Raw genomic sequence first — 23620 nt, forward strand, 5'->3', positions numbered from 1 at the left:
GCAACAAAGCTATCCTCTTCTGAAAAATCTTAGTACATTATCCCATTGTATGTGCATTGCATTATAAAAACCTTTATAAGCATGATCTAACTTTTTAAAAATGTTCGCAGTGCCTCTTACTAATAAACTACCTGCTACTGGGGTCTAGCATTAGCACTTTGTTCTGTGTATTGCCTTTAAAATATAGTATATGGGTCAAACGCAGTGCATTTATCCTGAGAAGAGGCACATGCGTTTTACAATAATGAGGAATGCAGGACATCCATTTTATCATCTCTGATTTTTACTGCCATCCTCCAACTGACGCTCTGATCCTGACTTTGCCAAACGTGCAAAAGAACAAATCTACCATCTCTGCTTTTGTTGTGCCTGCCACTTCCTAGCACCGCATTCAGCTTTGACACTGCGCAACTCAAAGACCACCTACAGCAGCTGCTTTGAGCTGCAGGCTCATCCCTGAGTTTGGCAGATGAAATTAGCACAAAGGTTCTCTCAGAACAGGATGAACTAGAAGAGGCTGGGTGAGATTTCAAAGTTTACTGCATTAAAGGAGATCTGTCACAGGCAGAAAGTGGCAAACTTACTAAGGCAATGAGATGACAAGTCAGCATATCAGGAAGTGAAACATCAACTGCTGTAGAGTGAGAATCTCAAACCCCAGGAAGGCTGCAATAACAGCTTGTTTTTTTGTTTTTTTTAATGAAGCACACTAGCATGTACTCAGGCAGGATACTCTCACTACAGCAAAGGAATGGCAGATTTTGAAAGCGTAGTTAGATTTGCTAACAGTCCTTGACATTTTCATATCATAAACTGCTATATTCCTACATTAACCATGACATTTTTTAATGGTTATTGCCAGTTTCCATAGGCTATCTTGGCCAAGCTTATCGGTAACAACTTTACATTTTCAGTCACACTTAATTGGCTATTTGAGAAAGGAAAGAAGTCTTGCCTTTCTTTGTACTGAAAATAACTTTTGTGCCATGTTGAGGTCTGCCTCCTAAGATGTGCACGCTGCTGCCAAGTTTTCAAGGAGGGATGTTTTCCTTGCCAAAATGGTATTTTGCTTAATTTAGTGTTGCTGTCATCATTCCTCATTTGCCTTAATAGTCCTTCTCTACTCCACTTTCCAAGATTAGTTTTGAAATTCTAATTCTAGTTTCCCTCTGGCAGGATCTCTGACATGAGATGCAGGGTTGTACAGTACAACTGGATGGTAATCAGTTTGGTATTTTTATACCAGCTTGATTTTAAATAGCTCACAGTAATTTTAGAAACATAAACCATTCAGATTCTGGATGGCCTCTGGGAGGCAGTAGGTGGCATCTAAGGCAACTTTACAGATGATGAGGCTTGAACATGGACAGCTTCAGCAGCAACTGATTTTTAACTAACTTAGTTTCTGGGTGCCCAGTTCAACTGTGGCCCTGCAAATCCAGCTGAAGGCCAAGGGAGCTGTGTAAACTTTGCTCCTTTAAGTATTGTGGCCAAAGTGTCTCAGCCTTTGTCTGCGTTCTTGACAACTGGAAGGGCAGAGAAATTCCCCCATCATGACAGCAAGTCTAATGGTTAAAGCTCAGCATAGAATGGTCCTATTCTTTTCTCTGTAAATGACTTGGGGCTTCATTTCCTTAAGTGCTGACACCCAAAGCCCACACAGTCAACAGCAGCTGCAGGATGTTATCTTGGGTGTTGGTTGTAATCTCTATGTAGAGAGTAGGTCATACAATCCCATAACTCCATGAATGCACTCTTAGCCTACTTATGTCAAGGGTGCTCTAGGCCTGTAAAATAAACACTGTACCAGGCTAGGCTTACACAAGTCTATCCTCAGAAGTTATCAGCAGACCACTCCCCTCCCCTCTTACAACGAGGGTCAGTGCATAAACACGAGAGCATACAGAGGATTGCTTTATGCTGCCCAATCCCCTGTGCCGCCTTTGTCTGGGTCAGACCTTTGCAAACTAGATCCAGCTCATGGACCATAAATTGCCCACTCCTAATCTGCACCATGGAAGGCTAGATATGAATTTGCCTATAATCTGACAAAGCACTTGGCAACAGCCTTGAGCCCATTTTGTGTACCTGGCCCTCCAGGGATGGACAGTTTATTGCTGCAAGATACTTATTCATCCTAGGTACTACTGTCCTCTGCTGGATTAAATGAATAGCAGCCACCGAAAGTACGTGTGGAGACAGTTCAGCCTCTTGACACCTGACAGGACTGAATGGTCCCTTAGGCCTGCAAGGCCTAGAGCACCTTTGACATAAGAGCGCATTCATGGAGTTATGGGATTTATGACCTACTCTCATAGAAAAGAGCCTGATGCAGCTTGCTTTTCTGTAAGAGTCTGATGATAAAAACACTTGTTATGGATAAAAGGGGTTGTTATGACACATTCCACCCACATCTGAAGCCAATGGCTCCTGGTACTAAGAAGAAGAGAAAAACAACAATAAAGTGACGACAAACCCCATGCTGTTGACAAAAAACAGAAAATTGGCTTAATTGGTAGCTACATGACTTAAGGACTATAAAATATTACCCCCCATTCCCTTCCTCTCTGTCCTTCCCTACTCCTCACCTTAACGATGCTTATGAATTGAAGACATCTCCTCTTCCTTCAAAGAACCTTGCCCACTCTGGAAGCCTGGCCAGCTCCTGAGTCACGTATTACTAGGACTGGTAATATACAATTGCTTGCTATGATCGTATCTTGATAAGATTACTGAAACTGCTATGATTATATCTATATGCATGCTTGGAGTTAATACTTTATAATGCTCAATAAAACTGATTTATTAAAGAGATAAATAATCTCTCTGGGCTCTTGTCTGGAGAAAAGAAATAGGTTATGGTTTGGAGAAGATAAATAGGTTCTCAATTGGAGAAAACTGAAGCATACTTTAAGGCAGTGTATCAGTCCTGCAATTTGCTCTCTCTCCATTTGGGAGGAGAACCAGATGCCCCCTGGTTCTTAGGGCAACATATGGAGGTGATGATAAAGTTAGTTGAGAACCCAGGAGAGAGACGATAAGGGAAAAATCAAGGGGATCCCCTGCTCAGGAAGCAGCTTCCTGAGCCAAGCACAGGAAGCATTTCGTAGATGGTACCAAGTAGTTTCAACATACATTTATGAGCAACTTACCTTTATGAGCATTTAGAAACAAGCTCAGGGGAACTTAGTGTTTACCCTCAAACAAATCCTCCATTATCTTATCTTTATCACAAGATTAACAGAATTTTATAGGTAGTAAAATACAAAGACTGTGAATGGATGGTTAACAAGTCTTAGTAAAGAACTGACCTTGATTTTATGCTCCATGCTTTATTACATGTGGCTATATTTAGTACTACGTAGTTTTACCAATAGGAAGGGTGGGTACATTAAACATACTTTCCACAATGCCCCACTGCAAAGTAAAAACACGCAAGCTCACAAGAGTCCCGATCTGCACCAGATCGATTTAACTGGAATGACAATAAAATGAACCTGCAAGTTATCCCTTCAGAGCCGCTTCCTCTGCCTTTCAGGGCTCCACTTGATAGGACTGGGGCCTTAATTACTAATTTGGAGGAAAAATCTAGTTTAGTGCCTTGCTGTTCCCATGAGTGACCTTGATCTTAGTGCTTCCATTTATCCAATTCTGCTTACTCTTCTCAGTGTGCCTGTGAAAGGCAGCCGTGGCAAAGACGTTTCCACTGAAACTACTCGTTCCCAACTTCTCTCCCTGTGGTACACTCTGGGCTACAAGTTGCTATTTTAAAATCCTCAAAAATGATCTTAAGTGAAACTACCTCTATAGGACAGGAAAACATTTTTTTTAATTAGTTCAAATTAGAGAAATGACAGTGGAACATCTTCTGGGATCCCTCAGATAAGATATCCAAACTAATATGAAGTAGGCAGGTCACTTCCCTGCCTCAGGTAGAAGCAGGAGACACTGACAAATTCTCACACTAATTTGGAAGCAGAGGAAAGTAAAAGGTTGAATAGGAGCCTGTGACTTGAGTGAAAGCCAAACCCTTAATGTTAACACAGCTGTTAGTTGTCAATCCTGCTGCAAAACTAAGAACTTGCATCATTCCAGAATTGATTCATAGTTTATAGCCAAAAGGGACCATCACATCATTTAATCTGATCTACAAATACCAGTCCATACAATTTTACCCAGTTATCTTGGCATCGAGCTCAATAACTTGCATGCGACTAAAGCATACCTTACGGAAAGGCATTCAGTCTTGATTTGGAGACACAGAGATAGAGAATCAAACGCTTCCCACTGGGAGTTGGCTTTAATGGCTCATCTCCCCTGCTCTTAAAGCTGTACTGAATATGAATTTGCTTGGTTTCAGCTTCCAGCCATTTGACTAAATTCTTATTCTCAAATATTTAAAAATGTGAGGCACACCTTTCCCTTAGAAAGGAATAGGATATAAACCTTTTATTGTTTCAGCTTTGTCAAAGTTTGTTACTGAAGGGCATTTATTTGTAAACTTGGTTTACGTTAGAAACTACAGATGCTAAGAGATTTTCTGCAGAATAGCAAAAAATCCAGAATCAATGCACTCTCATGTCTTCGAGTAGTACATCATCTCTGCACAAGTATCTTCTAAAATTACAATCACTGAGAACCTTCGCCACCTCGTCTTCCTGAACTCCTAGTCCTGATTTCATGCCAAGCCTTCACCAGCGGTTCCCTGTTCTTCCATACGAGTTCATGGCCATAAGTCGCATACCACCTGACAACAACAAAAACAAATCCTCAATTGAAGTTCCATCCTGAAAACATCTGAATTTGCAGAACAAGGGAGACACTGAAGGATGATAAATGGTACAACTTTACACAGAGCAATAAATGGAACAAGCCAGAAGAGGCTGTACTTGGCAGGATTAGCCCAGGTTTTTAAGAAGGTATTTGATAAGTATTTCAAAGAAAATATTGACTGATTTAAGTAGGCTTTCAGGTTCATTTAGCCTTAATAACATTTCTCTATATCTAAATATGCTCCTATTCTGTTAAACAGTAGATAGCTCCTCAAAATTCTGTGATCAACCAAAAAAGGATGCAAGAAATGTTACACCCCATTTAATAGGAAGTCAGAGTGCAATTCTATTCTGCTTAGTCCAATGCCTGCTAAGTACGTTGCCACAGAAGTGTTTCCTGTTAGGCAAGTGACCCAGGAAAAAAACCCTAGAAGGTAGCAGCTCCATTCTGCGTGAATGATCTCTTGTAAGTGACCAGCAGAATTAATCCACTGGAAGTAAGGTTGCTGGTATCGCACACGTTCATAGACATCCTGAAAAACTTCAGGACCAGAGTTTATAGTAAGTTTAATAACCATGAAAAGACTGCACTAATTAAGGTCAGGCATAAAGAGTACTTTCACAATCATCCTAATGTACTTTATTAATAAACCTGCACATGGACTTCTGTATCAGATCTCGGCTTCTGCTGCACAGACCAGCAGTCATGCCAAGCCATGTAGTGGCTTTCTGAAGTGAACAATTTTCTACAAGGGAATATGCACACAGCACTGCACAAGTTTTCAGGTTGTATGGTTAAAAGAACTGAACTGGTAAGTTACACACCTAGTGGATGTGTTTGTGTGGACAGCAGCAGGGACCCAGGTTTTCTGTTTGTTGCAAAAAATGCAGATTTTCCTCTTTAACAGAGGAAAACACGGGAAACTACAGGTTTTCCCCTTGCAGGCTGGCAGAGTTCCATACATGCACATAGCAGCCAGGCAGCAGCTCCCTCCAGGAAAATCTATGGGGGCAGGGCACACGGGCAACGCATTGTGGGGGAGGAGGAGCACAGGCAATACGGTGGGAGGAGCACATGCCCCCTAAGACTTCCATGCACACAGCGAGGCAGTACTCAGCCTAGGAGGGAGCGCCGTCCTGCCATAGCCACCAAGGTGAGGTGCCCCCTACACACTTGACAGCGGTGGGGGCACAACTCTGCTCCACCGCTGTGCCTCACAACCATGGCAGCACAGTGCTCCCTCCTGTGCCAGGTCCTGCCCACTGAGCCATGGGGATGGCTGCAGCCCCGCACCCCACTCTGGATACAGTAATCTGGGGGGAGGCATGTTCCCCTTCTCCCCCCGAATCATTACCTATGCCCCCTTGCTCCCCAGATGCATTACCTGTGCCCTTCCCATACTTTCCCTGTGCCTGCACACACCCACCCCCTTCCTCAAACACTGGGGGACTGGGGCCTGGGGGCAACAGGTCAAGAATGAGGAGCACCAGCAGGGCCAGGAGCCTGTGGGTTGGGAGTGAAGGGTACTGCGAGTCGAAAATGAGAGGCAACAGTAGAGGCAGGGGCAGCATACCGGCATATTGGGGCTGTTCAGCACCACAAATCAGTGGGGGCACAGCCACAGCTGCACCTGCATCCTGGTGAACAAAAGGGGCAAGGGGAGCTGTGATTTTCCATTATAAAAAAAACCAAAATCAAATGCCAAAATATATAGGTGATTAGAATTTATTTTATTATAATGTTTGAGGCGCTGGTAGGCTTCCAAATTGCTTTAAAATTGTAAACAGATCAATACAACATTGTGTTCCAGCTGATACCTATAAATACTGTGGTGTTTCATTTTAATCACAGAAAAGCATATATATTATATATATATATATGTGTGTATATATATATATATATATATATATCAGAATTTGGGATTTTTTTAATCAGAGAATTTGGGATTTTTAAACAGATAAAACCAGGATCCCTGGTGAGCAATAAGGAGGGAGGGAGTGGGTCATTCCATATTCTGCTCAAACAATTTACTGAAGTTTCTTCAACTATCCTGCTGTCCCCCAGGCATCATGTCAGAGATCTCTCTGTGATACCTGTATTACAATGAATAGCTGATAAACATATTAATGTTGCAGCATTATCACAAAGTAACAACCCAGCAAATATGCTGATGATTTAAGATACGGGGAAGCAAGGAGATAAGACAGCTCAAATTTGCCGAAGTTAAGGAATCAAATAAATGGAAAAGTGGGGGCTAAGCTCAGATGGAGGTAGAGGTGGAATAAGTAAGTGCTTTTTTCAGATGCTGTGAGTTATAAGACTAGCCATATACAAGTAAAATGTAGTATTGCTACTTACAGTGCAATCAGGTACAGAAAGGGACCTACCTAAATCATGACATAAGTTTGTTAACAGCAGCAGCACCTTTAACCCTGTTCTTTCCATTGCGCATCCCTCCTGCTGTGTGGCTCAGAGGCAATTCATGCTGGTGTTTTTGCCTCTCAGCCACTCAACAGCAAGAGGAGGCATGCAGCAAAAAGAGCGATGTTAAAGGTGCTGCTGTGCCGCAAACTTCTGCCACGATATAGGTAGGTCCTAGGTGTAAAGCATGAGACGGTGAGTGGGAAGGAAGGATTGTTTCTAAGGTCCTAGAGGACTGAAGATGCTCTGAGCAATTTAGACATACTACCTGCTGGGTATACTTTTGCAGCATCCAATGAGTTCTTCACACTTTATCTAGCTATACTAAGTATCAAGTAGACTTGTTTTACATGTAATAAGGCTCTTGCTGTTAAGTGTGTAAATCAGGCAATGCCATAGACCAAGCCAAAAAAAGGTACTGACTCAGTTAATCTACTTCAAGGTCTCACAATGTAGAACTGTTTCCCACAAAACTTTTTCTAGCGCTTCTCCCAAGTTAGGCGGAACCCCTGAAGGCTTTACACGGGAAGACAAAGCAGCAAAACTGAAACACATTAGCAGTAACCATTGGTAGGGATTAGACCTAGACTTCTACTTGCTCAGTGGCTCCCTAAATTAACAATTAAACATGGAGATATGGGAAGTCATCTTGGCTGTGCACAGAAAAAGATATTTTCACTTTTCCAGCATGTGCTCTATTAGTATCCTTTGTGCACAGGGAAGCAAATGATGGGGAAAGTTAGCCCAAGCTACAATGTCACTGCAAACAGGATATGAGGACAGTTCATATAGGTTCACAAGGGTTCTAAATTGTCCTTCTGTACATGGCTATATGACGTCACAAACCAGTTATGGATATTCCAGGAAGAAATTTCAGTTCTGGTAAGATAAACACAATTTTACTACTTAAAAATCATTTTAGTAGTCCACGTACAAGTGGGAAAGATAAAGAAACAGCATAGGAAGAATTTACATGTGAAAAAAGGAATAATTTAAAAATAAATACTTACACACCAAACAATGCTCCCCCAAGATGTGCTGCATGGTCAAAAAGTCTCCAGCCCAGAACAAGCCCTGCAGTATCCATTGCAATAACGGCTTTTAAAGCCTAAAGGGGAAAAAATATATATATAAATAAATATATATTAGGGGGCGGGGTGCACAGGGGGGCTCCTCCGCATGCTTCCCAGCAGACCCGGAAGTGGACCGAAGTGCTTCTGATCCACTTCCGGGTTTGCTGCCAGGCACACTGGGGAGCCCCCCCTTCCCATGCCCCTAGCCTCAGTGGCTGGTTCCTCCTGGGGGGGGGGGGGGGGGGAAGGACACAGACACCTGGGGTTCCCCTGCATATCTACCATATGGTATTAATCTACCATAATAAAGTGCACTTCAATGTTGCACCAAAAAGATGAACCCTGCATTAAAGTAGGAGTCAAAGTACATATCAATGAGTTTCCAAACCAAGAAGTGTTTTATTGTCAAAGTAGAAAATTGAAGCTCTTTCATTTGTTCCTAGAAGATGACCTTAACCATTGCCCCAGTGATTTATCTCTACTGCTAGACATTCTAAGCAGCAGCACTCACAGGTAATCATGTTAGGAGCAACTGTTTCTAAAGCAATGGGGTTAGTAAAAAATTTTGCTGGTTAGGAGAATTACCTCAAACTGGCTTACGCAGTTTACCTTATGGTACCTGATGTTTACTACTCATCCTCCTTCTGTGTGAGTTACTTTTCCTTTACAGCAGCATGAAATAAGTGGCTAATTCCTACAGTTTAGTCCATAACAGAACTATATACTATGTGGCAGCCTTGAATGACAGTACAATCCAGTAACACATGCACACAGCTCAGTTTTATTTCCTAAAGCGACTGAATCCTTGGGCTCCCCTCCAAATATTTCCTCCTGCTTTAAAAATGTGGTGTAACACACATTGGGGCAAATCTAGAAATTAAACTCTCAAGTAAAAAAAAAACCCCTAGATCTCTGACTCTTGATTGCTGTGAACCTTCTGCAGTATAACACCAGCACAGAATAAACACAAAACACTACCATATCAGTAACCCTTTTTACATGCTTTTCATATTGGTGTAAATGACCGCACTAGGCTAGAAGCAACTTAAAACTAGGCCCCAGGACCATCAAGCCATGATGTTTTTCTACTTCAATATAAAAGAGAGATAAGAAATTCTGCTGAAGAACATATGTTCCAATACTACTGACACGTAGGGAAAATATTTCAACTATATGATTGTTGTGAAGTTCAAAGGCACTTACATTTCCTGCTGTAAATGTGAACATTGGAAGAAATACGATGGCTAGTTGTACTTCTGGCATCTTTGTACATACTGCAGCAAGCACAGTCATTATTGCTCCTGACTGTAAATACATTAAAATACATGTGAGATGTGACATTACACAAGGGATTTTTTTTTTCTGAGAGCGAATCTATTTTGCCTGTCACTTTCCTTTTTAGATGCAGGCTTGTCACAAGTCTCACAGCACAAAGCAGTACAGTTAGTTTAGGAGAGAAATAAATCAAGAAACCTTTGATTTCTTTCATTATCTGGACCTACAGTAATTATTCTCTTACTGTCGAACCTCTAACAGACCAGACAGAAACCAACTGTGTAACCTTTTAAGGAAATATGCCATTAAAATACTATAAAAATAGATCGATACCGTTCCTTGAATCCCGATGAGCTTAAAAAAGCTCCTGTAACACTGTTGAAATGTAACCACACCTGAGATGAAGACAACCAGTTTAAAGTAGGCTGCATAATGGAAGGAGATTGTATCACTAGCCACAGAATCATGGACCAAACTTTGCTCTTTACAGAACATGTACTAGACTCTTCCATGATCTATGTATGGAGAAGACCTGGTTTTACAAAATCCCAGCAACAAGGCCCTGGTTGAAGTAAACCTGTGTTTAAATGTGTGAAGCAACATCATCAACTTTTTAAAGAAAAGTGAAAGATTCTTAGTATCAGATATAAATGATTAACAGGGTAACTGTTTGGTATGACACTGACTGAAATTCCATCTGTGAACTCTAGTAACCCTGTCATTTCAAAAAGCAAAACCTTAGTTTTCTTAAACCTAAAAAGCGTGATTTATTATAGCCTTAAAGATACGTACGGCTTGATCCAATAGCAAATAACATTTTTTGGAAGACAACTGCCTTAATACCTCTTAGTGATTTGCTTGCTGGCCCAGCAGAAAATGAAAAGACTGCATCTGCTATCTTCAGCAGTTCTGTGGATTTAGAGTTTTGGCAACAGTTCTAATTTTTGAGGAAGGCAGGATGAAGGTAGAAAATTCCCTATGGCCTTCACTAGCAACTCATGTTAATTTCCACCAACTCTGATTATATGATCTGTTCATAAAGCAGATTTTTCAATTAGAGCATAATTATGCATTGACAGCTTTATGAAATAACATTTGTAAATTTGCAATTTCAGTTCTACAACTGTTTAAAGATAAGAGGTCCTGCTGCTAAGCACTTGTTTACAACATTGTAGCATTTAGTAGCAAGTGACTAGAAGTTAAAGGAATATGGGGAATGCCCAGGTCTTGCCTAAGAACAACTGGCAACTCCACTAACCTTAGCCTGCCTTCCCTGAATATTCCTGACTTTGAAGCAAGGTGAATACAGTGCTTTGCAACTAGTTTTGGAGATGCAACAAGCTATACACGGTTTTAATTTTCTTAAGTACTTTACTCACTGCTCCAAGGGATGGGTCAAATCTTCCAGTGACCATTTTACTGACATAACTGACAAAAGAGGAGAAAACACCTAAAAAGGTAAAGTTCCTATTAGAAACACTGCCAGTCACACAAGTCGAAGTCAGAAGTCAACATGCTGTATCTCAGAAAAATATTCAAACTAGCTAGCATGGTAACATTTTTAAGAGGATTTGATGTGGAAACTTAGAGCAGCTGTACTTCTTCCCCCCAGCATCTCTGGTCTGCCTTACAAAAGTACATTAAAAGCTCTGTATTTTATGAACTAACTACAATTTTAAATGCAACACTTGCACTTTGGTATCATAAAACCAAATAATCTAAAGCAGGAGCACGTGCCAGAATGTGGCGCACACAGGCATTTTGCTTGGTACTTCCATCTCAGAGAAGGGGCCGGGGCTGTGCTGCCACAACAAGGATTGGGCCCCTTGCAGCTCCCCTGCCATGCACTCCTGGCACACCAACATCTGGTAAGTTGAAGTTGTGGGTGTTTTTGGCACACTGCCCAAAAACACTGCAGACTCCTGGTCTAAAGCAAAGGTTCTTAAAATGTTTAGGTTTGAGGCACCCCGTGTTAAACCTGAGGTGCTCCTCATCAGATTTGAAGCTCCCCTGAGAAAATACCAGCCCTTAGTTTTGACTCAGTTTTTGAGTGCTGTAAAACAATGGAGCAATTTTTCTTTTCCATAGAAATCAGAAAGATCACAATAGGTCAGAATAATTTTAATGCTATTAATTCCTATTTGAAGTTTCTGGGTTTAAACCGTGAATCATGTTTGCAAACCTAACAGCGTTAACACTGCATGGCACCCCACAGCACCCCTGAAAGGATCTCAAGGCACCCCAGGATGCCATGGCACTCTGGTTGAGAATCACTGGTCTAAAGTGCTGAAAGTTCTGTATAGTAGCAATTAACAGAATAAGCATGAACAACGTTGTTCATAGCCATCGCATACATTCTTTAATCTTCCTCCCACTTCCTACACCCACAGATATGTTTACACCATTTCTTTTTATAATTATATTTATATAAAAAGCACAATTTACCTGCAGAAAGGTACACTGCCATGAACTGCTCCTGTCCCCAAAAAGACACACTACTAGATGAAAAAGTCCACAAAACATACATGTTTAATGCCAGGTGCCAGGCAGAGAAATGACTAAATGAAGACAGAAGCAAGGGAGCACAAATGATTCCTAAAAGAAGAAAAATAATAGTTAATGAAAAGAAAATAAAGCATGTTTTAGCATTTCTTTTATTTAGCACATGATTTATGGCATAAGTCTAATTTAATTACACTTATTAAGAAAAATATGCAGAGTAGCTATTCTTAGACTACTTAACATTTTTATAAGCATGCATGGACACATACTCATACACACTTCTATACAGCAGGGGAGAGCAATGCAATGAATGCTAGATTCAGTGTAATAATGCTGAAAAGAAATAGTACATTAAATATTTTCTTAATTGCCCACAATTAGAGGTTTTGGGTTTGTTTTTTTTTTAAATAGCCTCCACCATTCTTCAGAATAGAAAAGACATTTTTTCTATATGTTGCCTAACAATTACTCCTTAGGCTGAGGTACAAAAAGAACTTAAAGGGTACAAATTACTCCTTAGACCAAGGTACAAAAGAGAACTATTTATTGCAATGGTAGCCTTGAAAGCAGATACTAACTGGTTTAAGAGCCAACATTTTTTAAAGGACCATAAGAGAGCTGAGTGCCTAATTCCCACTGAAAATCAGAGTTGGGTGCCTAACTCCCTTAAGGTTTGGAAACCTTTGCCAAAGGGCACAAGCATCTGAGTTTCACTCCTGCACCAAGAGTAAGGGAGCCTGGAGGTTCTCTTCCCATAGCACTTCTCTCCCTGATGGATAAAGAACTCAGCAGCTTATTTCTTTCTACTCTAATGAATGGCTTTTATCAGTTATCATTTTCAAGACTATTTTACAATAAATGACAGCTGAAATTCTCTTTCACATGGTCCAAAGACCAGTTTCTCCAAGTGAAGAACTGTGCAAACCCTTTCCACTCATAGTTGGGTATATGACTAACTAACATTTGTCTAGAGATAAGTGAATTCACACAATTCTGCATGTGACAGTAAACATTTTACCTGCATTCATGCCCGTAATTTCTCTGCACAGGACATATTAACATTAAAAAAATAAGGAACACCTTCAAGACAGCTTTTTACTGGTGTTCCACAAAATTAATTTTTTCCCCTTCTCCCCAAAAGACCAGGAAAATGAATATTCAATTCTAGGACAGGACTCCAGTATGAAAGAACAATCCACCTCACCTCCCGCACAACTCTTTACAAGGACAGAAGTCGCTCCATTTTAGGGTAAGTAATTTTCAAAATAGTGGACCATAACATTTTGACATTATGATACCAAAATAAACTCTCGTTGGTTATTCAAGTTTCTCAAATGGAGTAGTTACCATTTATATCTCTTTCCATGATTTCCAGAGGCACTGAACTTATCTGTTTGAGATAGTCAGCACACCTTCTTATGGATTCATCAGAGCAAGCAATATAGGCATCTTAAACTCGCTTCAAGAAAACTTTTAACATATCATCATATAGTCTATCTGTTCAACAATCATGTACATTACTATTGACTTACTACAGGCAGGAGTAGATGTGAAATATGTAGACATAATCCGCTGCATAGCAGGTATTTTCCATAAACAGAATACAAAGATGTTTGCAGCTATAATACCTAAGAAAAGATTCAATAAAGAAACCAAGTATAAATGCAATATTCAAGAATGCATGATAGAAAAGTACTTCAGACTTTCAAAATTTTGCTTATAAGATCCAATAGTTTTCTTTACTACTCCCATAAATTAAATGCTATTTTAAGTTACTAAAGTATGATGGATATTAAAACAACTAAAGCCCTGGCCTTTAGATCATTACATTTATACAATGAAAGTCTTTTAGAGATGCCACATTATGTCTAAACAAATGTAATGCTCCTTTAAAACACAGAGTTTACAAAAAATACCCTCTAGTGATTCACTTCCAAGAAATCTGAATTAAGTTAACTTAGGTCCTTATAATTTACAAGTAATTTTTTTAACTTATTGAACCTATTCTGATTGAACCTGACGTGGGCAGTGGGGTCCCCCAGGGCTCGGTCCTCAGGCCCACACTGTTCAATGTCTTCATTGGCGACTTGGACGAGGGGGTGAAAAGCACCTTGTTCAAGTTCGCACGTGACACTAAGATGTGGGGAAAAGTGAGCACGCTAGAAGAGAAGGACAGGCTACAACTAGATCTGGACAGGTTACAGGGGTGGGCGGATGAGAACAGGATGGGTTTCAGTACAGACAAGTGCAAGGTGTTGCACCTGGGGAAGAAGAACCAGCAGCATACCTACAGGCTGGGGAACTTCCCTCTTGTCAGCACAGAGGCAGGAAAGGATCTTGGTGTCATTATTGATTCCAGGATGAACATGGGCCGACAGTGTGGGGACACGGTCAGAAAGGCTAACCACACTTTGTCATGCATCCATAGGTGCTTCACAAGCAGGTCCAAGGAGGTGATCCTTCCCCTCTATGCGGCACTGGTCAGGCCGCAGTTGGAGTACTGCGTCCAGTTCTGGGCACCGCACTTCAGGAGGGATGTGGACAGCATGGAGAGGGTCCAGAGGAGGGCCACTCGCATGATCATAGGGCAACAGGGTAGGCCCTATGAGGAGACACTACGGGACCTGAACCTGGTCAGCCTCCACAAAAGAAGGCTGAGAGGGGATCTGGTGGCCGCCTACAAACTTGCCAAGGGGGACCAGCAGGCAATGGGAGAGTCCCTGTTCCCCTGAGTACTACCAGGAGTAACAAGGAATAACAGCCATAAGCTGACTGAGAGTAGATTCAGGCTAGATATCAAGAGTCACTACTTCACAGTCAGGGTGGCTAGGAGCTGGAACCAACTTCCAAGGGAGGTGGTGCTTGCCCCTACCCTGGGGGTCTTCAAAAGAAGGCTAGACAATCACCTAGCCGGGGTTGTTTGTCCTCAGCATACTTTCCTGCCCATGGCAGGGGGTCGGACTTAATGATCTGCTTAGGTCCCTTCTGACCCTACCAACTATGAAACTATGATTTAAATGAAAAACTAAATAGCTGGAAGCAGACTGATGAAAGTTTAAGTCCTTGATGTGTCCAAGTGTCTTTTAGTGAACTAAAATATGACTTCAGCTCTGGTGACCACAGAGCTTTTAAAACTTCAAAAGGTTAAATATTTGGAGCAGGGGGAGAAGATAATTGCATTTTCCTACTAGAAGTTTAAGTTCTTTGTTTTCATGAACAATTTGAAAGGTTCAGGATACATTTAAAAAGGCATTGAAGGGCCCCCCTTTCCTCACCAGATATTTTTTAGCTGAAATTCTCCATTTAGAATCAGTATAATCTGCTTTCTCTGAGCTGCTTATAGTTTTGACAGCCTGTCCTATTCTATGCTGCTTTCTTATTAAAAGGTTTTCTCTACATGCTTAACAAAAGAAGCTGCGGAAGCCCTTGACAAGTGATTTTTAGCAAAATAATTCCAACCCTGTACTGGCCAGCAGGTGAAACAGCTATATTTGAAAGTTTTCAATGTCTACTAGTTAATTAACATTTATACTGCCTGTTAACTATATGCTGGGAGATTAAACACGAAAACTACAGAGATTAATAATCTTCTACCTGACTTTTCCAGCTATAGTATTGAGTAGGAATATAAATGCCTGGGCTAGACATTAGACGCAGTCCAAAATACTGGATCAAACCAGCTAACTGAACCCAACAACCAGTTGGTTAGTTTATAAAATGCAGCTACAGTCCTTGTTATTTAGTGCATTTTATTTTTAGACCGTGACCAATCTTTTGAAGAGAATTAGAAAAATGGCTTAAGACAACTGAAATATTTTCCTGAAAGATTCCTGTATTTTTCTATAGAATCATTATGATAAATGGGGAGTCTAATTTCTTAGGCTCCAATACAATTACAATAAATCTGTTCACATATTCAGTAATGTTTTATGTACAGTGTAGCTAACACTATGTATTTTATATGAATTTCTTTGGATGTAGACTCTCTCATTTACTTTTTTCTCTTGAAGATGATTATCTACTTGATTTAAGTCCAAATATCATGAGGATTTCAATAACTCTATACTAAGCAGCCTTCACATAATCATCTTAAAGAATACTGTAAATATAGGTGCATTATGTAACACAATCTGATAAACAAAGATAGCCAGAGTTTGTAACACTGTATGGAGAGTAACAATTTATAAGTGTGCAGGGGTGTAGGTTGTAGCCGTGTTGGTCTGGACATAGGCAGACAAGGTTCCTTGGGTGAATTTGATATCTTTTATTAGACCAACCCCAATAGTTGGAGAATAGTTATTAAGCAAGCTTTCGGGTTCAAAAACCCTTCGTCAGGCTAAGGAAGTTTCAGCAGTTGGTGTGTGCTCTTCCTGGATGGAATGAAAAGGAATGAAGCCAGGGGCTGGGCTGGGCTGGGCTGGGGAGTCAGTTGCCAGGCGGATTATAATGTATCAAAAATCCAATGTCTATGTTTATGAAATGGAGCTCATAGGCTCCTCTCTGGGAAGTGTTGTGTAAGTTTCCCTTGAGGATCAGGACTGAGAGATTGGAGAGAGAGTGGCCCTCCTGTGAGAAATGTGCCCCCACTGGTAATTGGGTATTTTTGTCTTTGAGACAGATTTCCGGTGTGCGTTCATTCTGGCGCGTTGTTGTTTGGTCTCTGCTACATATTTTCCATCAGGGCATTTGGTGCATTGGATGAGGTGTATTACATTTCTGGAGGTGCAGCTGGGATGATAAGATCCTGGGATGCTGATGGCTCTGTTGTGGGGTATAGTAATAGTGTGGGTGGTGGAGATGTGTTGGCAGGTTTTGCATTTCTTGTCCTGGCACGATCTGGATCCTTTTGGTGTGTTCTGGGCTTGAGGAAGTTTGCTTCTGGTGATGAGGTTGGCGAGGTTCGGTGCTTGTTTGAAGACTAGGATGGGCGGGTCTCGGAAGATCTTTTTAAGAATAGGGTCTCTTTCTAGTATGGGTTGCAGTTGTTTGAGAATTTTTCGTACAGGTTCAAGGGAGGGGTGATACGTCATAACCAGCGGTGTGCGATTGGGGGGGGGGGGGTGTCTGTACTGCATCAGTTCTTCACATGGTATCTGGGTGGCTCTTTCTCACAGGAGGGCCACTCTCTCTCCAATCTCTCAGTCCTGATCCTCAAGGGAAACTTACACAACACTTCCCAGAGACAAGCCTATGAACTCCATTTCATCAGTCTCCTGGATACTAGAGATCATGGACTAAATATAGACATTGGATTTTTGACACATCATAATCTGCCTGGCAACTGACTCCCCAGCCCAGCCCAGCCCCTGGCTTCTTTCCTTTTCATTCCATCCAGGAAGAGCACACACCAACTGCTGAAACTTCCTTAGCCCAACAAAGGGTTTTTGAACCTGAAAGCTTGCTTAATAACTATTCTCCAACTATTTGGGTTGGTCTAATAAAAGATATCAAATTCACCCAAGGAACCTTGTCTGCCAATTTATAAGTGTTGCATTTATGTTTCAGCACATCACTGAAAGATTACAATAGGAAGTTTCTTCTGGTTTTGATGGATAAAACTGCATGTTTCTTGTTGGATGATAAAATGTTTCAGAAAAAATATTTGTGTAATATTGTGTATTTTCCCCTAAAATTCAGAACAAATTTACATCTTGCAAGAAAGCTGAGAAACTTGAAGGACAACTAATAATATTCAACAGTCTTTTTAAGTTTCTGGCAATGGCATACATTTTTAAATAAATAGTAAGAGATTTGCTCTCTGAAAGATGCCACCAGTTCACATGCCCAAATTCTGCTTGCATACAAGTGGCAGAAGGCAGATTTTAGAAAACAGTCTGACATAACCCACAAGGGAGATGGAGAATTTAAACGAAAATACAAAAGTGTGTTCTGTAAGTAGGGAAGCATAGCAGATGCAAGTAGATGAATGAAAACATCTGTATATATACATAGATTTGCTTTGTGACTAACAATCTAATCATGGTACAAAAGCCATCTATTGTGACATACTGTACCTGTTTGCCATATTTCTTTTCCTTTGAATGTCTAATACTTGTAAGCTAACACAAACCTGTCACAGTCCGCTGACCCTCACTCAGGCTATTCCACCACTTGTTAACCTGAAACAAAATAAGTGGCATTCACTGACCTCCCCACAAAATATCCAGCATCTCAGAAATCAAAATGAAAAATTCACAGCTCACAATTAAAGAAAAAAAAGACAATGCATTTCAGATTTGTATTTGTTATAGCGTTAGCTTTCCTGTTAAAGATACCTTTTCCTTCTTGAATAATTGAGGTTTTCTCCTATCCTATGGCAGACAAAGGGGCAGGAGTCAGATGGTGCAAATAGGCATCATTCCACCCAAGTAATGAAGGTACATGTTTACACCAAATGAGGAGCTACTTATTTTTGTTCATCAGCCCTAGTTCTATTGTAGACTTCCTTGCTTAAGACTCTTTCCTGGGTGGGGGGAGGGGGAAGGACTGAGGACATATGCCCCCCAGATATGTGCACGGGGTTGGGGGTGGGCTGCCCACTGCAGGCTTAGGCTCCCTGCTCTGCTGCCCTCCCTCCAGGGCCTCTGGGCCCAGTGGGCGAGATCCGGCACTGCAGAGCAGAGTGGGGTGGGGAAGTTCAGTGCCACCGCCACGTGTCCCAGTGCCCTGACAAGGTGCCCCTGCCCACCTGGCAGCAGCAGTCGTGTCAGCACAGAGTTGTGACCCTCACTGCTGCCAGGTGGGCAGGAGGTACCATGTCACAGAGCTCAGAGCAGCAACAGTGAGCTTCCCCACCTGGCCCTGCTGTGCCGTGCTATGCTGGGTCCCTCCATGCTCTGCTCTGCTGCACCAACTGCTGCCTCCCACAGGTGGCAGCCGGGGCTCTGCTGGATGGGGGCAGGCAGCTCCAGATCCAGGTCCCTGCCCCTGTACCCTTGGCAGCTGGGAGCCCCCTCCAGCAGGGCTGGGGGGCTGTGGGTCAGGAGCGAGGAGCAATGGTATGAGCAGGGCACCAGCTGCTCAGCACCACATAGTGTGGAGCAGGGACAGCCACAGCTGGACCCACATCCCGGTGTGCGAAGGAGACAGGGGAAGCTCTGATTTTCCACAATGAAACACCCAAAATCAAACGCCAAAATGCACAGGTATTTAGAATTTATTTTATTATAGTGATTGAGGCACTGGTCAGCTTCCAAATTGCTTTAAAATTGTAACTATATTAATAAAACATTGTGTTCTACTGATACTTATATTAAGTGGTGTTTCATTTTAACCATGGAAAAACATGGATTTGGGGGTTTTTAATTAGGGAATTTGCTATTTTTTTCTCAGAGATTTTTTGTTTTTAAACAGAGAAAACCAGGATCCCTGTATATAACTAACTGCACGTTGATTTCTAATTGGACAGAAAGTAACAAAATGCAGTTGCAGCTAGCGAGTGGTTCATTTCAAGTCACTGTTCCATCTCTTTCCAAAAATTTTCAAATTGTTTTGCACAAGACCTACAGATATCCTCACTGGTATTTGCTTCTTAATATGTCCATTATGTAAGCATGATTTTGTATAATAGAAATATTCTGCCTGCCTTCACTAGCAACTGATGCTGAATTTAAAAGGATACTTATTATCAGACAATGACAGGGCTGGGGATTGTTTTAAATATGTATTAACAATGAGAATTATTTTGTTTATTTTAGATAATTAGATTTCAGGAGACATTTCCCATCAGACTTGGAAGAACATTAACAGTTTAGCCCTAAACAATCTCTATATATTCTGGGGCAGCTTTGATCTCATCTGTGGTTCACATAAAACACAGATGAAAAAGTTTGCATCTGTGGAGGAATGCCATAGCACATCATGGGGGCAAATGGTTCCTCTGTCTTTTACTCAGTGTGCAGTGCCTGTGCAGCTACGTAATCACTAATCAGCCCTACCAAGTCTGGTAAAAATTGACTAGGATTAGGAATCAACTGGCCTGCTATATGCCTGTGCACTCATCTCAAATTAAACAAAGCGTCCAGAATTCATGTTTGTATCATAAATGAAAACACTGCAGCAAAGCAATTATGGTCCCTTTGGTGTTGTCAACTCATCACTTTATCATAAGTCTTACAGTGTTTGATGTCTTTGTAAAGTCTTGTATTACAGACAGGTGTTTATAAAAGATTCTCAGCTTTCATTTAAAAAAGCTTCTAGCCTTCATAGTTGCAGAGAAAAGCATGAATCCTGAGAGCAAGAATCCTTTAAGGCTCAAAAAACAAAAGATAAAGAACTCCAAACTTGACGTTTAAAATCTTACTAAGGCTAATCTCATGGCCTTTTGAGGCTTGGAGCCTGGTTTCTGAACACTTAGGTTGGCAATGCTGTCACCTTCTAAAGATGGGGGGAGGGCAGGGAACAAGTGTTTTTTAAAGGTAAGTTATACATACCAGCTGCCATTGGTCTCTCTTCCTTGCTTTTTTAGAGATAGGGGTATAATTTGGTGTCTTTGACAGCAATGCTAAAGTGTTGAGTTTTCATTTGCACTAATATGGAATACTCCAGGTGAGACCTCACCTGGAATACTCTGTTTAGTTTTGGGCACCACCCTTCATGAAAGACATGGACAAATTAGAAAATGTACTGCAGAAAGCAACAAAAATGATTAGATATCTGGGAGGTATCAGTTAGCCTTTAGAAAAAGCTACAAAAACTTCGATCATTTGGCCTGGGAAAGAAGACTGAGGGGGGATTTGGTAAGTCTTCACATACCTGAATAACAGTTATATGAAGGACAGCAATAACCTATTTTCTGTGACTGCAGGGAACAGAACACAGAGCAATGGTCTCAGATTGCAGCAAGGGAAATTTAGGCTGCAGATTAGGAAGAATTTAAGAACTTTTTCACTATAAGGTGGTCAGACATTCCAGGCTACTCTATCCTTGGAAGTTTTTAAAAGCAGATTAGACAAATGTTTGTCTAGGATGGTTCAGGAAGGAATGATCCTGCCTTCAAGAAGGAGATTGGACGACAACCTCCTGAGGAACTTTTCAGCCCTACTTTTCTAGGGTTTTAAGAAATCAGATTCCTTTTCAATGAGCATATACTTATTACTGTTTTCCAAAACAGCACTAATTGACAAGCTAACATACTTTTCTAAGTGCCAAGAATTTGATGGAATTAAATAAAAAGAAACAGGACAGGTATCTTTTGTTGTCACTTAAACTAAGGGCATTAATATACATGATCACATAAGTCTTCTAGCGCTGTACTGAAATATGCTAAGCATCACGTTGTGCAAGGCATTAAACATACTGCTGGCATATAACTTGTAACAAATGTGATTTTAAGTACCATAGTCACCACACTGACAAGTTAATACGTCTTAATCCCAGAATCAGTTAATTATAAGTACCTGCTTTCTTAAGTTCCCCTGTTTTTGAGGTCGAAACTTATCCATCCAATCAGCATGAACATCCCCAAAGTAGCTCTGGACCTTGGATTTCAGGGATTCATACTGCCAAATAGCAGCTGATCCAAATGCACAGCCTGTAAACTATGTAACATTAGATGCATTCAAAAACAGGGTCTTATCTGGAAGACAAATTCTTAAACAATTTAAGCAAAACAGAGTGAGTGCTCTCTTGCCCTTCCTTATTAATACAATGCCAGATTCCAGATTTCCATTCTATGGCAGTACTAGTTGTTTAATGCTTACTATTTAATAGCAAGTCTCCTTTTGAGAATTTTTTGCCACATATTTCAGGTTGCTACCTAACTTCTAGTTTGTGGCAGGATCTCACTACTGGCAGCCCACAAAAAGTTTTTAGATCTTACTGGAATAGAGGTGAGATACAGCTAAACAGCTCTGTGAAAGAGATGGCTAGCTTTAGAAATGGCAGGCAAGACCCTGTATTAACTGAAAAAGTACAACATAATTTCAGCAGGTGTTTCCCTGCCCACTGCACAGTACAACTTAGCAATACTCCCAGAAGAAAGCCAGGAATCCCATCGAAAACAGTGGCTTAAAACTAAAAAAACCCCCATCCTTTCTGTAGGTAATGCTCTACAAAATGATAAGAAGCTGGTGTTCAGTATTTTGGCTTGCTTCCATGTTTATACCATATTTTAATGGGATTCTCCACCTTATAATGCAAAACACTTCTTTTGTCACCAGCAGATGTCAGGTTAAATCAAGGCTAGGTCTCAGGCATGTAACAAGCTGGCACAATTACCCCAACTGTAAAAAAGAATGGCTTCACTAGTCGCTTTGGGAAAGAGGAAGATGTATAAGAGACTAGTTCCTCCACTGGAGGAAACAGCTTATTTTGGTATGGCTTTGAGCCCATTCCTTTGTCTGGACTTTGAGGTTTAATCTTCTGCGGTGCTCTTCTAAATCCATTTCTTTGCTGGGTATAAGCAGGAAATCTGGAGAGAAGAAAAGCATGACACAGATGGGATCAACCTTGGCTTGCACAAAACACTCTTCACCCTTCGCCACTGTCTAGATAAGTGATTCTCAAGCAGGCTGCGAGGGTGTTGTACCACCACTGCTACGTGGAACTGCCCCAGGCACCTCTGTCTCTTGGAGACGCCACGTGGGGCTGGACGGGGAAGCTACTGCAGCCTGGCCTAAAGGAAGGTCAGACAGAATATCAGGTGCCAGGCGCAAGGAAAATGTCAAGGAGCTATCTACATTCAATTTATTTCCAGGCTTGTCCCAGAACTTTTACCATCTGTTAGCAGCAGGCTTGCGAGTATTTCAAGAATAACAACCAAACTCATAGGGCTACAAAACAGCGCCTACTCTGTAACCTAGAAGTGGCCAATAGCACCCACATGAGCGTTCATCTGCTTGATCATCACGGGGAGTGAAGCTAGGCTATTATTAAATAAAACAAATTGTGGCTTCTCCTATGATTTTGAATACTCACAACTATTACTGCTTTCCTAAGCATGTGTGCCTCACCAAATCTGCAACTCGCACACTGTACTGACTTGCATACCACTCCTTAAATAAGACACATCCTGCGTCTGGGGAAGGCAGAAGGATTTTTGTTGGTTTGTTTTCCTTTTAACCAAAATGTTCAGCATCAATTTCGATTGCTAATTGGGGGCGGGGGTGGCAGGTGAGTAAGGAAGTCCTGGTTGTTCATGCGTTAGCACGGTGTATTTCTACCACTGCCAGAGGCCCGGCTCCAGCACCGTCTGCATCACTACGAGCCGAGTGAGAGCCGAGAGCCAGCATCTCCAGAGGCCCAGGGCCTGTTCCCAGCCTCCCTCAGGGGCGGGAAGAGACGGCTGCTCCGTTCAGAGCCGGCTCGGGCAGGCCGAGAAGCAGCGCTCCGGCCGGGCTGTGCTGCAGGCCCCGAGGCCGCAGAGAAACTCCCAAGGTCCAGGCCCGCGTGCAGCCCCGCCCCGCCCCGCCCCCTCGCACCTGTGGCCCGAGCCGCGGCCCCCGCGCAGCTGCCCGCGTGCCCAACAGCTCCACCACATCGTCCCGCCGTGCCGACCACTTCCGGGGCACCCCCATCCCGCGCCGACCGCTTCCGGGGCACCCCCGCCCCGCCCCGTCCCCGCCCGCCATCTTGGG

The 23620-nt window shown here is 41.8% G+C and overlaps 1 protein-coding gene across 2 annotated transcripts; it reads right to left on the reverse strand.

Annotated features, from left to right (window-relative positions):
- Positions 1–4423: 4423 nt before the first annotated feature.
- PARL (presenilin associated rhomboid like) lies at positions 4424–23572 on the reverse strand. Of its 2 annotated transcripts, none has more exons than XM_059730912.1 (10): positions 23465–23572; positions 22263–22455; positions 21443–21583; positions 18115–18163; positions 13577–13672; positions 11988–12137; positions 10922–10992; positions 9471–9572; positions 8209–8302; positions 4424–4747 (listed from the first exon to the last, which is right to left on the reverse strand). In XM_059730912.1, the coding sequence occupies exons 1-10, from the start codon at positions 23521–23523 to the stop codon at positions 4692–4694; spliced, it is 1011 nt and encodes a 336-aa protein (XP_059586895.1). In that variant the 5' UTR covers positions 23524–23572; the 3' UTR covers positions 4424–4691. The 2 variants fall into 2 exon arrangements, with proteins under 2 accessions (XP_059586895.1, XP_014454655.2); XM_014599169.3 differs by having other exon boundaries at positions 8205–8302.
- Positions 23573–23620: the final 48 nt, after the last annotated feature.

This window comes from Alligator mississippiensis, chromosome 7 (genome assembly GCF_030867095.1).
Source record: "Alligator mississippiensis isolate rAllMis1 chromosome 7, rAllMis1, whole genome shotgun sequence".
In the NCBI taxonomy this organism is placed as follows: domain Eukaryota; kingdom Metazoa; phylum Chordata; order Crocodylia; family Alligatoridae; genus Alligator; species Alligator mississippiensis.